A 14,630-nucleotide genomic window follows, 5' to 3' on the forward strand; every position below is an offset into this window, starting at 1 on the left:
GACCAACCCTCAGGAGCGATTAAAAAAAAAAAAAAAAAAAACAAAACCAAAATCGGGTGGAAGCTGCAATGCACCTCCAGGATTAAGACGGGGGCGTCTTGATACGGTAGGAACACCAAACGCCTCGGACGCGGAGATGCAAAGTTCAGCAACGGCCCGTAACAGGTAGACGATCCCTCATGAGATGTATGTTTGCAGATGTGGTGCCAAACAGCATCCGCCAACTATCAAGAGGAGGGGGAAGAAGGGAGGGCAAGAGGAAAAGAGAGAAAGAGGTTGAAAACGAGGGAGAAAGAAGCCGGGTGATGTCTGCCCGAAGGACTGGAAGAGGGCACTCGGTTGCAAAAACCCAGTTCGTTAAGTCGTGGTTTTTTTTTTTTTTTTTTATCTTTCTCCCTGCTTTCTTGTTATGTCTTCGGTTTCCCGCAAGGGGAGTGGAAAGGTCAATGGTGTGTGAGAAAACGGAAAAAGCTGAAGGTGACCCGACTCTATCAGGATCGACAACCTTCGGGAATGACAATCGTGAAATCTACTGGCAGAAAGAGAACCAAATCTTGAAGACCTCGGAAAGAGAGGCTAGAAGGGATATATATGTAAGGAGGTTTACATGCGAAGAGAACTTGGGAAATAAAAAAGACGAAAGAAAACGATCTTCCAAGGTGGTTTTAGTCCAATGATAGTAGCAGTGGAAGCAACCCAAGAACAAAGCCCTTGGACCGATTGGGGTGAGAAAGCAGACCCGTGGCGTGAGGATAATGAATAGATAGTAGTAAACGGGTATGGGTAGGACGCAGCCGCCAGTACGGAGTAGACTCGAACTAGTGGATAGTCTGACCGGGGGTATGCAAATGAAGGGAGTTGGTGTCGGGGAGGATATGGGATGATACACCACAAGAAAGGGAGAAGAAGAATGGGAAGAAAGAAAGAGACGGAGGACAAGCGTTCGGTGGATCGGTGGAGTCGGGTAGGTAGAGGAGGACAAGAAAGAAACGCGACTAGCCAAGAGTGGCAGAGAATCGCCGACAAGGGAAGAGAGGAAAGGAAAAAGGAAAAGAGCGAACGAGAGGGAAGAGAGAGAGAGAGAGAGAAGAGTGTGAGAGAGAGAGAACAGAAGAATCAGGAAAGCCGTCCAGGATCCCGACCAGTCCACGTCCTCGCCCCTAGTCCCGATGTGTGAATATGACGGATCCTCCATCCACCAAGAACCAGACAAAAATCGTGACAATTAGGTATCTCTCCTTTCTCTTGCGATGGTTAAACTGGATAGTTTATACATGGGAAGGGCCCCGTGTGCTGGTTCTCTTGTTGGTGTTCCCGCGCCGTGATGGCTTTTTGGTATTACTTGAATCTTGATACTATTTTTTTTTTTTTTTGGTTTAATTTCCCTGTGAATATTAATACTGCCGTTTCTCCTGTGGAGGGGATAACTATAACCGCCAGTAGTTTTGCTCCCCTTACTCTCGATAAGGCGTGCTGCCCTGTTGGGTGATCTACGTAGTTACTTTTCCAGCGGGAAATACTTTTAGTGGTAGACGGACACCTAGTCGCTGGTTTGGTCGAAAGCGATTCTGTGTGGACCGAACCACCCGATGCAAAGAATGATGATGATATCGGGAGGGGTTCTGGGGAGGATTGACGGGATGAGAGGAGGGGGGAATGAAGGGCAAAATGAAGAAACAGTAGGCAGACGATTTAGGGTACCTATGGGGGAGTTTCTGGATTATATTTGATTGGGCCAGGGCTGAATTGATTTGATTTCTCACCCTGATAGACTAAATTAGCATCACCTCAGTGCAAAGACGACGATGGACCCCAAGGGTATGTGCGGATACATAATAATAATTGTGGCAGGAATGTTGTCACGTAGGGCAGCGCATGCGCGTAGGATCTAAAATCCAATTTGCCAAGCCTATCTATCGAGTTAAATGGTTTTGCAGGCGCGGACACCGAAAACTCCTTGTTGCAGCGGGATGATGGTCTGTCAGGTTCGTTGATCGTGGCGTTTATTTTTGTCGAACTCAACTGGGTCTCTAGTGTCAGTGGGTATATCTTTGTGAAAGGTGGTTGAACTCCGAGGCGAAGGAGACTTAAGGTTTATTTGTACGTGGGTTTTAAAATCAATAGGTTTCAAGTTATACCAGCGTGTTTCTGAAAATGACGGGAAAATTTTCTTTGCTTTCCTTCGCCTTTTATTTCCCGCACTCTTCTTGTCTATGGAGCAGATATAAACAGCTAGCTTACGATGTTGCATGTGAATGAAATTTTAACAATAGCATCTTTGAAAGGATGTTTATGACAACTTGCTAAAAAAAAAAAAAAATTAAAAGAAAATAACCCAGCTCTACAAATCCATCTTTACAGTCATAATCAAAATGTGCCGGCATTAGACACGTTTCCTCTGGCGTGAGGTTGATAGTAAAAACCATCAACCGACTACGGTAAAAACCCAAGAGCATGAAGGGGCATTTTGTAGAATAGCTTCTGTACGACAAGGGAGGGAGAGAGCCTTGAAGGCGTGGATGGCGATAGACTGAAAGTGGTAAAGCCTCGGTTTAGACGACAGAAACTCGGTTCAGAGACCACCACAGAAAAGGGTGTATGGTACGCGGTTCCACGGCTCCTTTCGGCCTGCAGTGCTAATTAACAACTAAGGTTGATTGATGAGCAAGCTACTACGGAGTACATTGTAGATCCTTGGCCACCGGCGAGAGTTCCATATGCGAACTACGGGTTGTCCGCTATGCGCCGCTGGAGAATGGATGAGTGATGGGAGTTGCATCGCCTGTGATTTACAATACTATGACAAGGGGTGGTAATCATTTCTGCCGCAGGTGTTGTGCCAGCATGATAGTCGCATGTAGTAAAGTTGAGGTGATGATAGCACAATCTGGGTGGAAACGCCTTCGTTAGCGTTCCTCCCGGAAACCCAGTCGATACCTTCCTTAGTATGGGCGACTATTAGGCAGGGTATTGGCGACTGAGCGTTTTCTCCGCGAGGACGGACCTTTCTCTGCTAGATTTTTCTCTGTTATCAGCGGCAGTCCGGCTGTTAACACATTTCTATGGAGGTAATCCTTACGATGGTTGAATTCGACTGAGCCAGGAATGAGTAAGTAATCTCACCATCTTCTTCGTCCCAATTTTGAAAGTGGTCAACCGACTTACGTATGTATACGTACCTTGGGTACTTCCTCTGGGATCATATACCACTCTGCGCCTGGGCCAATGATAGCCACTACTGCAGAAAAAAATACCTAGGTCCACGGCCGGTGATTTGCTGCCTGGTGACCGTCCCAACTTCTGTGTCGCCACATTACGGCCGCCTAGCCTTCCACACCACAGAAGTGTTCCACGTCTAATGGCCGATTATAGCGATGCCTCCTACATCATGTGTTTGTAGCTGTACCTACTTTAACAGGCCTATGCGAGTCTCGTCTTGAATAATGCACCAGTTCCGGACTGGCAGACGACATTGAAGGTGTTAAACTTATTAGGAATAGCTGCGGCCCCTAGTTAACTACGGAGTACTGTGTTATATAATCTGTCCGTTACACCCATATCATTGTTGAGCAAAAGAATGGTTCTTGGTCCGAGCGCATTTGAACTAAGAGCGGCACTGAATTACGGTTCTAGGAATCGAGTTGCCATTAGAATTGTTCTCTTTAGTACGGGAAAGTCAGGTGTACTAGAATTCCTATGGAGTTGACCTGGACTAAGTAATGGGGTACATATGGGTACATGAATCCGTCGACTGGTATAAAAAGCACCAAATCCAACCAACCATTGATGAGCTAGTTCCACATCGATGAAAATCGACACATTTTACACAGTACGGTAAACAGTGTTGTATAAGGATGCTCTTATTCAGGAATGATACCGGGTGACAGGGTAAGTATTTAGTTTGTAGGCAATATCTTAACAGGTCGAAGCGAGTTGTATTTGAGCAGATGTGGTCAAACTTGGGGTGGATCCTCCATTTTTTTTTTTTTTTTTTTTTTCTCTTGCGGAGGAAAGGGGGGTCTGCTATTCCTCCGGTCTAGTTATGAATGGTGCTTCCACCGAGATATCCGTCCCTGGGATGAATTTTATGTACTTACTCTACGGAGTACACAGTCGTTAATCCAGCGTATCGCTCGCGAGTAAAGAAGGGCATGAGCACATCGGAAGTGAGGGGAGACTCATGTTGGAACCATCGGCGTCAAGGGGGTGCCAATAGCTCTCTGTCTGGAGTTAAGCCATTCGTGTTCGGAGCGGCACACTACTAGGGTTAGGACGGTAGTCTGAAGACACTGCCAATTAGGCCACCATATTAGGTGACCGTAAGTAGTCCAGTGGTCAACAAACTTTGGGGACGGCGCTGCAGGGTCAGGTTACCAGAGAAAAATAAAACAATTCTGTATTCAAAGTACAAAAGTTGTTCCCTCGTAGACAGTAATTACCTGTTTCTAGCCTCTCCACAGCTTGGAAAATGTAAGCTTGGCGGAGGAATGTGGGTTGTCTGTGCTTAACGGTTGTCCGACTTATTGGATCAATGGAACCAAGGCGGGTGCTTGGTACCTACATCTTGTCATTTCCTCGTAGTGGTAAAATATGCTTACTGCCCTCGTATAGAGTAGCCGCTGGCTAGTAAGCATAAGACGTAATATAGACAACGATAATGGAGATAATATTCGCTCTGATATTGATAATTGGGTTACTAAATAGTGCTTCAATCTACATAGTACTCTACCGTACATCACTTACTGCCCGATTTTTAAGTCGACCAGGAGTGTAGAAATGAAACTATACAGCCACAATTAAATGATATAATGATTAAGAATAATAGATTTAAAGAAGTTATATAGCTAATTTCATGTCACAGAATCGCTGGGGAAGCCGTATTTGTCTTCCCGCGACTATTTACTATAACAGATGCCTCCTCAACAACTTCATCGACTCTACCACTAATATCGTCCTTTTCCTTCGCTGTAGTTGGCTCTGTGGCTTTTTACTTGTCTTTATTAGACTGATTAATATTATGTTGAAGCTATACAATAGCTTGATTTGCAGGTTTCTCCTTTTTTTTCTAGTGTTGCTTTTTCTCTGCTTCCTGCATCCGTACACTCTTATCAAAAGCCCTTATTTATTTTGTTCTTAAATTAAATATCTCTTCTCTTCTTTCCCCTGCTGCTGACATCTTCCTCTTTAACAGCCTTATTAAGCTGTGTGGCTTCTACCTTCTGTGCTTGAAGATCACGTGCTCGTTAAATCTTCTTTGGGCTATAAAAGAGTGCATTACCATCCTCTAGAGCCTAAAGTTAAGGCTGTAAAGGCTACCCATGCTGGCGCGCTGTAATTAAGCTATATTTTAAAAAGAATATTCTCTGTAGAAAGATGCATCATCGTATCATTCAGTTTCTGAATATTTGGTTGTAAATACTAGAAACAACTTGCTTAAAAAGCTTCTTAATACAACGCTGGTTTTCTGAGGTCGCCAACCCCATTGTCCCTTTGCTTTTGTTTCGCGATCAAATAGAGTAGAAGCCATGCGTATCCCAACTCATCATTTGTCCAGCGCTGTACAACCTGACTATATAAAGCGAGAACAGTTCAAGGACGTTGTCCTTAAATACTGGTCTTTGCTCCTGACGCAGCGGTTTTCTCGATCGAATGTTCCCGACCGAGTAGGCCGTGACAGCCACTAGGCGATGATGTAAAAGAGTAGTGGTAGTTGTTAGGATTGACATCATGAAGCCATGTATCGTGAATTTTCCCAGAGACAGCCTGGTATATAAGACCACGAGAAAAAAAAAATTGTAGTAATCCACACTTTATTCCGTCCTGCAGGCATTTTTTAAGCCCTCCCTGCTCATATAGCGTCGTGAAAAAAGTATTTTTTTCCCTTTTGATAGTACGCTGATGAGAAATCCTTTCTCATCCATGTTGTACATAACTTCAGGTTAAATCTTATATTCCTCAATCTTTCTTTCATAAGTCTGAAGTATTATATGCAGAATCAGCCCGCTTGAGTGAAGAATTATTCCCAGCAGCATAATAAAAAATAAGCTAATTTTTATGCTTCTTTAAGAAACGGTTTGGCCGACATACTCCAGGCTTCCAGTAACTTTCTTGACAGAGCTTCGCAATATTGATGAAGACGGTAGTATGCCACGCTCAGTGAGATTATTAATCTATTTAATAAGCTCTGTATACCGTGGTAGTCTGTATACCGTGGTAGTATTTCGACAGTGTTGACCAGTCAACGCCATAATTTTTAGCCAATTTTGTATAATCAATCTTTTCACCTGGCTTCAGGGATTCTATATCAGCAATTGCTTCTTCGATTGAACTCATGTTAATGGTATTGTGGTCTATCTAAAAAGTCGGTGTGTAGATGAAGAACGAGCGTTGAGTGATATCGGGCGGTGGCTGATTGGGTACGATATTTTGCTTTGGTGGGTAGACGGCCGGGACAGCAATGTACACACGGACAGCAACGTCAGGTGGTCACAAGTCGGTTAGGTAAGTCCCTCTCCGATCCATCCGTATGGGAATTGCTGATTAGCAGGGCTCCGATTAGCGGATGATGAGACGATCCGGGAACGTTCCGCTTTGGAACTCTTACAGGGTTGTCTGCAGTTGTCAGGGGCCTTAAGCTGCTGAGCTAACTTTGTTACGGCAGTTACCTAATGACTAAACCGCTTCTATTACTATTGATGCCTGAGGCTGTATAATTCATGGCCATGCGCTTTCCCGAAACGCGTCCTTTGTAGTACCCGCGTTATGTGTTTCGGTTTGCATGATTGTCCTGTGACAGAGCAGTCAGAGCCCTTCAAATGCCAAGGACCCTTTAAAGATCTCATTGGCATCATCAACTGTTGTTTTCGATACAGACCCTTGTCCACTGTGAAACTCTTGGTTCTTGAATATATTTAGATCCCTGCAGTCTAGTCACTGTGTACAAAGTACAGACCGTCGACGGGATCCTTTTGGCGCTGACCACGAGGTAACAAGGAGGCATTCAAGGCATGTCCGCACATCCCGAACAGCCATTCCAAACCCATGGCTTTCAAACCTCTCTGGATGTCGCTCGTCAGCAGGCCTATTCTGTAGCTTCTGTGGCGGGACACAAGCGACTTCCGGATCGCTCACCGGAAAATTCTCTCAAAGTATCAAATGCCAAACATTCTGCTCAATCCACGTATCTAGTGGATTTCACCCGTCCTGTGGTGAACCCCCCTAACAGCTGTCTGACTGCTAGTGAGATCCGTCCTGTAGAGGCTGTCACGTCGACGACCGACGACGAGCAACAAAGAGCTGAATTTTTCAATCAAACATCAGTCAAAGATCCAACTCTATACCTGAGCAATCCGAGATATGGACTATCAAAAAAGTTAGTAGCCAACTTTGCGGCTGTCGGTGTTAACAACATATATCCGTGGCAGGCATCATGCCTGCTTGCTCCAGGCCTCCTCGAGGGGAAGCGACATCTGATATATACAGCTCCAACAGGTGGAGGTAAATCCCTCATAGCTGACGTCTTGATGCTGAAACGCATCATGGATGACCCCACGCGCAAAGCGATCCTCGTTCTTCCCTATGTTGCTTTGGTTCAGGAGAAGTTGAAGTGGCTCCGACGTATTGTGCAGGGTCTTGAAAAACATGTCCATGATGATGACGACGACGACGAGAAAACGGATCTTGCAAAACCTTACCATCAACACTGGAAAAAACTGCAGAAGTCGATCCGTGTTAGTTGCTTCTTTGGTGGAAGTAGAACCGCCGCCTCTTGGGCTGATATGGACATTGCTGTTTGCACCATTGAGAAGGTTGCTCCGTCAATTTTTCCCACTGTCTAATCACGCATTGATCTGTATTTTTTAGGCCAATTCAATGATAAACACTGCCATCGAAGAGCGTATAATAGGGGACTTAGGGGTGGTTGTTCTCGATGAGCTGCACATGCTTGACGATGAACATCGCGGCTACCTCATGGAATTGATGGTCACGAAGCTACTTTTGCTGCAGCAGAATATCCAAATTATTGGTATGAGTGCTACCCTCTCGGTATGGACCCATTTCCCTACCAAACGACTCCAAACTTATGGCTCAGAACACCGAAGTGCTGGCCGAGTGGATGGATGCAAGGTACTATATTTCGACCTACCGACCTATCCCAATAGATGACTATCTAGTCTACGAGAATGCAATATACCCTGCTACATCCATACAGCTGTTCCGGACAATGGCTAAATTAACCTCTACGGCAATGAGTTCTTTTGCGGATGCTATGCCTCCACATCGTGTTGTTCAGCCTTCGACTTTTCGCCAACTTTCGAGCCCAACAACGAATGCAATGGTTGCCCTTTCTGTTGAGATAGCTGTGGCAGGATATGGTGCATTGGTATTTTGTGGTAGTCGACAAGCGTGCCAATTCCATGCGGCCATCATAAGTGAAGCAATGCCGGTGCCCTCCGCAGTAGATCCAGAGGAGCTGAGTAAACGACTGGATTTACTTGCCGAATTACGAAGCCTTCCTAGTGGTCTCGACCCTGCCCTAGAGACTACTCTCATTAGGGGAGTGGGCTTTCACCGTGAGACTTTCGCCCGCGTATCCTACTACGTTTCTTGGTAGCTTTGTAAACTGATAGTATTCTAGATGCAGGAATGACTGCAGAAGAGCGTGAGTTGATTGCGCAGGCTTACGACCAAGGGGCTTTGAGTGTACTGGTAGCCACCTGCAGTCTTGCTGCGGGTGTCAACCTCCCTGCGAGGAGAGTTATCATAAATGGGGCACGTATGGGACGGGAACTGATCGGCCCAGTAATGCTGTAAGCAACCAAATAATGAACATTGCACTTTTTGTACTAATCAGGGAAGGCGACAAATGTGTGGAAGGGCTGGTCGGAAAGGAAAGGACGAGGCAGGCGAAACTTATCTTATCTGTAGCAAGCCTGATTTAGAAGCCATCTGCGACTTGTTGGAAGCTGATATGCCTGCTATTGAAAGCTGTCTTGCTCCAGAGAAGAGAGGTCTCAAAAGGTGAGCACCCGAAACTATGGCCAATATGCAATTATAATGCTTATGTATCATAAGAGCGCTTTTGGAAGCTATAGCAACAGGCCTCGTCTCTGGGTACGAAGCAATCAAGGAGTATGTCAGGTACACTCTCCTTTATCGGATGGTGAACAAAGGTTTAGCTTACAGTATCATGCACTCGGCGCTTCGAGAACTAATCGACGAGAAGTTTCTTCTCGAAAGGGATGACGAAGCGTATGAAGCGACACAACTTGGACAAGCTGTGGTGGCTTCTGCATTTTCGCCTGAGGACGGACTTTTCGTCTATGAGGAACTGCGACGAGCGTCGCAAGCATTTGTTATGGATGGTGATATGCATATCTTTTACATGTTTACTCCACTCCAAGTGGCGATAACTACGCAGATAGACTGGCCCATCTTTCGGGATCAGCTGGATGGCCTTGATGACAGTGGTCTGCGCGCTCTGCAATTTGTTGGCGTACAACCTGGCTTTGTAAACTCCATGTACATATATGTCCGCCGGCTTATTTAGAACGTCTGGACCCGTGCAAAAGGCTAACCATACAACAGGGTACAAAGCGGCGCATCTCTGAAAGAGAACACCCCAGATCAGGTCAAACTATCCAGGATCTATCGCCGTGCCTATACTGCGTTTCAACTTCGAGATTTGAGCAACGAGGTACCCTTGTCAAAAATCGCAAGTCGGTACCGAATCCCGCGTGGAGCGGTTCAAACATTAGCCCAGCAATGTCATGGCTTTGCGGCTGGCATGGTCAAATTCTGTCAGCGGATGAGCTGGGGCATGCTTGCTGCAGTCCTAGAGCATATGCGAGATCGTTTAGAGGCCGGTGCTCGTGCTGATTTACTGGAAATGGCTCAGGTGACCTATGTCAAAGGCTGTACGGCAAGATTGCTTCGAGATAACGGATTCCGGAACTTGCGAGCCCTCGCTGAAGCAGAAGCGAAAGATCTTGTCCCTGTTTTAATGATGGTATACGGATAAACCCGTGATATTCGTAAGCGATTCATGGCTAACTCGCACCAGCTTAACCCACGCAAGGCACAGAAGAGCCATTTGCATCCTCTTGAAGCTGAGCGTTATTCCAAAAAACTTCTCGCCAAAGCAGAGGTTATTGTGGCCTCGGCAAATAAGATCTGGGGTATGTATACCCTTTAAGATCATCTCTAACAGTGCTAACGAAAGAGTTGGGTGTTTCACAGAACGCGAAATGCAGGTCGAACTAGAAGAGTGATGTATAATCTCGTATAAAATTAGCATTTTGGGGGTTTTGTACAATTTTGATGTTGACTGGTGTTGCTAATTGCATGTTTTGTTGCTATAATCTACCATTGACCGTGACGTGCAATGCATATACATATCCGCGCACTCGCCACGGTTGGAATCAAGTGAGGGTTGAGCTCTTGAAATAACCTTTTGCTCTTACTTATTTTTTTTTTTTTTTGATTAATTGCAGTGCTGAAGCACAGGGCTACTGGGAAAGAAATGAATATTGGGAACAATGCTCTCACTAACAAAAACAAAAAAATTTGGACTAACGGCTAAAGAAAGCGCTACAGTCCATTAAGCTTATCTTGTGCCTCCATCACTTTACCCTGATCGACAAAATCCAAAAGGACTACATTGGGCAGTCGACTATGTTCGGATTGGCACAGATCAGCCTGGGCTCCGATGCTGCCCTCCCCGGAGACAGCATTAGTCTTAGGAGCACGGATACGATCCGGGATCAGCACTCCCAATATATCCACGTCCAGGAAATGGTTGACTATATACATGCGCCCATCGGGTTTTGCACCAGGCGGCCGATCGACGCTGCAGTTTGAGAACGAGCGATCAGTCACATCGAATGGGGTCTCAAAGTAGTAAGCGAATTCATCGAGGATATACGGAACTTTGCTGACATCGGCGCCATAATCTAGTAATGATGAGCGCTGACTGTGAAGGAAGCTGGTAACTTACCCAGGAAAACCACAAGCCGGGTGCCTTTGCTAATCAGCTGTCCAAAGGTCGGCCATGAGTCCATGGATAGCACCTCCGACGAGGGTTCCGGCACAAACACATACTCCTTTATGTCCGCCTCGGCAAATGTCTCGTCAAATCGCGACACGGGTAGGTTGTCCCCATTCGTTAGGAGCAAAGTGACCACCTCGTCCGGGTGATCATCAAGCCACGACTTGACCGTGATGAGGAAAGACTCCAGGGTCCCGGCGTCTTCCAGCACGCAAGAAGTATGACACAGCCGAATGGCATCGTCGTTTTCTACCTTATGAGTTTGGCCCTGCAAGTATCTGATACCCAGATCAAGTTGTTCAGTAACATTGAGGTTCTGGTTCTGCTGCGGAAGGGGTCCAACGAAGGGGGAGTCATGGGCACCCAGTTGAGTGACGCTAGAATACTTGCGGTCGCAGAACACAGGCTGGCCGTTGCAAGACGATGCTTCCGCATCCACGGATGGGGAGAACAGGGCGAGAGTAAATATGAAGCAAGTAATTAGAGAGGAAAAGAGCGACGGCGGATATTGAGCGTGAGCCATTATAGCGGTTCGATATCACCACGAGGCCCTATCAGATATAAACCCTAAGCAATATTGGCGTGGATGATTGATTTTCAAACCCCATCCACTGTAGGTACTAGGTAGCAGAAAATTATGATTCTATTTCAAGACAGAAATCGCCATTGTCGCTAAATCCCACAGGAGGGGGAGGCGCCTTCCACTTGTTTTTCTTATACCTCCAGGATGCAGGAGCTCCCCAGCCACAAATGATCAGATCAGTCGCAGTCACCGTGCGTGTGATCCCCACGACGGGGATCGTCCAACGAGGACCAAAACAGAACCAAAAACCAAAAACAACAAGCACCCGATCCTTCAGTCCCAACCGATACTACCTCGAGCGGAATGCTCGTGCATTAGCTCTGTTCCTTTCGCCTAATGGATTCGGTCATGTTGGATCGGCGGGTGATGAGAGTCCGCCCAGGTCGTGGGAGTGACCTATTTGTCCGGCGTCGAGGAGATGGTTACATGGGCATTTGTGTCAGAAGCTTGGCTTGCATGGTACTACAATGAAGGTGGTGGAGATGGTGAAGTTTTGGTGTCTTGCACAAGGATGAGTGATACTTTGTAGTTCCTTCCGGCTAGTGGTTTGTCCAATTTTTCTATACTGGTAGTATATTTTTAGGTAAAAAAAAAAAAATCATGAAAAAAAAAAATTACTATGCCAACATATTCTATTTCCCGTTTTAGATAATCAACTTCCCTATAACTAGCTATAAGAGGATGGAAGTTATTCCCCTCAATAAACGATGCGATGATAAATACACACAACATAGAACCGGCTGAGAAGGACCTGTAAGATTACACCAGCCGTGTTCATCCATATATCTATGCATATAAATCCTGCAACAAGTCGGACACTTTGTTCAGCATCGATCAGATGGGATTTCCGACTGTGCAAAGAACGACTACATATGTCAAATATTTACAGAATGTACTTTCAAGTGTTGCCCCCAAGCATGCCCCAGGTCGACTTTGAGATTCGCTTTCATCCCTTCCGCTTCTTTGGTAATTTCCCAATATGCTCTTTCCACTGTTCATCAATGCTGACCCTCTCCACGCGAGGGATCCTCTCCCAAGCTTCCCGTTGTGCTTTCCTGGCCGATTCCCAACTTGACAGCTCGGCGTGGATAAAATCAGTACTCGCAGCAGCACAATCCGCAACACTATCCATGGGAATCAAATGGCCACTCGGAAGGACCAACTCCTTCACGCGTCCCTGAGAAAACCCACCACTACCCCCGATGCCTGTACCGGTTGTCTGCATCTTCTCCTGCCGTGCGACGGGCGAGGACAGTACCGAAGACTCTCCAAACATGTACAAAACACTCGGCTTAAGATCCGGGAGACGACGGAACATCTGCGCAGGTTCCGGACGATAGAACGGATAATCATCGATTTCAGCTGGGTGTACCTCACGATGTGGATCTCCGCGAGGCAGTCCAGATCGCCTGTCAATATAGGCTGGCCGTAAGAAGGTGAACAGTTCCTGGGCTTTCGTGGTGGTCAATGTGACTGTTTGTTGTTGTCCATCTTCGTCACCTTGGGGGTAGAGCTCCGTGGGAGTATCCCGTAATCCATATTCAACCCATTTGTCCAGGACACGGGGATCCCAGTTTTGGTAGAACGAGCTGGACTGGAATTTTTGGGACGCTTCTTCTCGCGACGGCCATAAGTCGCGTCGGTACGTGGATGGAAGCGCGAACTCTTTGCTCGGGTTTCCTCTTTGGATCACTGGTTCGATTAATACAAGGGCCTGGAAAAGCGACGGATGCATGAGCGAAAGGTGTGCCCTGCGATTCTGTAAGTGAATGATTTATCCATGCGCGCTCGCAAGGGACTGGTCATACATACAGCTGCATTCCGCCCATACTGTGGGCAATACCCACGATGGGATGCGGCATCTCGTCCTGATGTCGATTAATAAGGGAGAGGAGATCACGACCATGATCCCACCAACTCGCTAGGACGGACATGTCAATGGAGAAGATCTTCTTGAATGACACGCCTCTAAACACGTACGGTCATCGCCCAAGATGGACTCATTCAATACGCCACTCTGGCCTTGATGAGCAGCGTCAGCAATCCAGATCCCCCGAATTCGTCGATTGACGGCACGAAATCGTTCATATATTTTATCCCACAAGGGTTCATACATTTCCTGCGAATCGTCAGCGGAGCAATTTGCTATGTCTCTAATGAGGTCGAACACAACGATCACCAGACCTTTGGGAAGCCATTTCCGTGGCCTGCTATAATCGTCACGTCGCCTTCCTGCGGATGAGGGTTATCCTTTGGAATGTACTGTTTTACCGCAAGCCTGAGTCGATGCTCATGACCGGGCTCGACCGCGCCTGGACGCTCTCGTATATGCTGGCATCGAACTGTATGTCCAATGACCTTAAAATTGGATATTTGTCGGGTAAAAGGTACTTTTCGGGGAGAGTAGATAGCAGGCCGCAATCTACTCAACATGATGGGCAGAGCGTGACTACGTAAATCAAGCACATTACAGAATAAACAGGTTAACTATATGTGGTTGACGCCCAGAATGAGATGAGTATTCATTGTGGATCGGCCATCTTGCCGAGGATACGCCAGGGCGATTATCCCGAGTTTTCTGTGTAAGTCTAAAAAGGAGCCGAGGGTTCCGCGGTAACCGGCGTGTTCGGGTTTGTATGCTGGCGGGTTGATATAAATCTGAACAGTACTCTAATTGGCTGGGTAGAAAGTATATAGAATCTCTGAATATGACTTCATCCTGAAGATGAAGTAATGTTTTCATCGGGCGTGTTAAAGAGAATGGCTTCGAATGTATGGAGATTCGTTATCTGGGGAAGGCGAATCTATCGGGCGTGACATTGCCGTTGTTTCCATAGTACACTCGAGCAAATCCATCCCGAGCTCTTGCAGACAATATCTAAATCCTTGTTCTAGACAAGGTAACAAACTAACTAGCTGTCCAGTGGAAGCCTCATGCCGATGCCGTCAGGAGATTCACAGGCAGAATAGCGGGATGTGGTGGTATCGAAGGCGCAGTGG

At 46.5% G+C, this 14,630-nt stretch overlaps 3 protein-coding genes across 3 annotated transcripts; 1 reads left to right on the forward strand and 2 right to left on the reverse strand.

Moving 5' to 3' along the window:
• Positions 1 to 7,007: 7,007 nt before the first annotated feature.
• Positions 7,008 to 10,271, forward strand: ATNIH1004_010291 (DEAD/DEAH box helicase; the record flags this gene model as incomplete). Its single annotated transcript, XM_033574866.1, has 9 exons — positions 7,008 to 7,808; positions 7,864 to 8,026; positions 8,103 to 8,573; positions 8,639 to 8,810; positions 8,860 to 9,021; positions 9,076 to 9,522; positions 9,589 to 10,009; positions 10,079 to 10,178; positions 10,240 to 10,271. 9 exons carry the CDS (start codon positions 7,008 to 7,010, stop codon positions 10,269 to 10,271), a joined length of 2,769 nt encoding a protein of 922 aa, XP_033422884.1.
• A 319-nt stretch (positions 10,272 to 10,590) lies between these two features.
• Positions 10,591 to 11,570, reverse strand: ATNIH1004_010292 (uncharacterized protein; the record flags this gene model as incomplete). Its single annotated transcript, XM_033574867.1, has 2 exons — positions 10,591 to 10,952; positions 10,997 to 11,570. 2 exons carry the CDS (start codon positions 11,568 to 11,570, stop codon positions 10,591 to 10,593), a joined length of 936 nt encoding a protein of 311 aa, XP_033422885.1.
• Positions 11,571 to 12,576: 1,006 nt separating this feature from the next.
• On the reverse strand, positions 12,577 to 14,063 carry ATNIH1004_010293 (alpha/beta hydrolase; the record flags this gene model as incomplete). The annotated part of the gene is made up of 4 exons (XM_033574868.1): positions 12,577 to 13,381; positions 13,443 to 13,551; positions 13,611 to 13,749; positions 13,815 to 14,063. 4 exons carry the CDS (start codon positions 14,061 to 14,063, stop codon positions 12,577 to 12,579), a joined length of 1,302 nt encoding a protein of 433 aa, XP_033422886.1.
• Between the last annotated feature and the right edge of the window lie 567 nt (positions 14,064 to 14,630).

The sequence above is a fragment of the Aspergillus tanneri genome (genome assembly GCF_003426965.1).
Source record: "Aspergillus tanneri strain NIH1004 chromosome Unknown AapTan_5_pilon_pilon_pilon, whole genome shotgun sequence".
NCBI lineage: Eukaryota > Fungi > Ascomycota > Eurotiomycetes > Eurotiales > Aspergillaceae > Aspergillus > Aspergillus tanneri.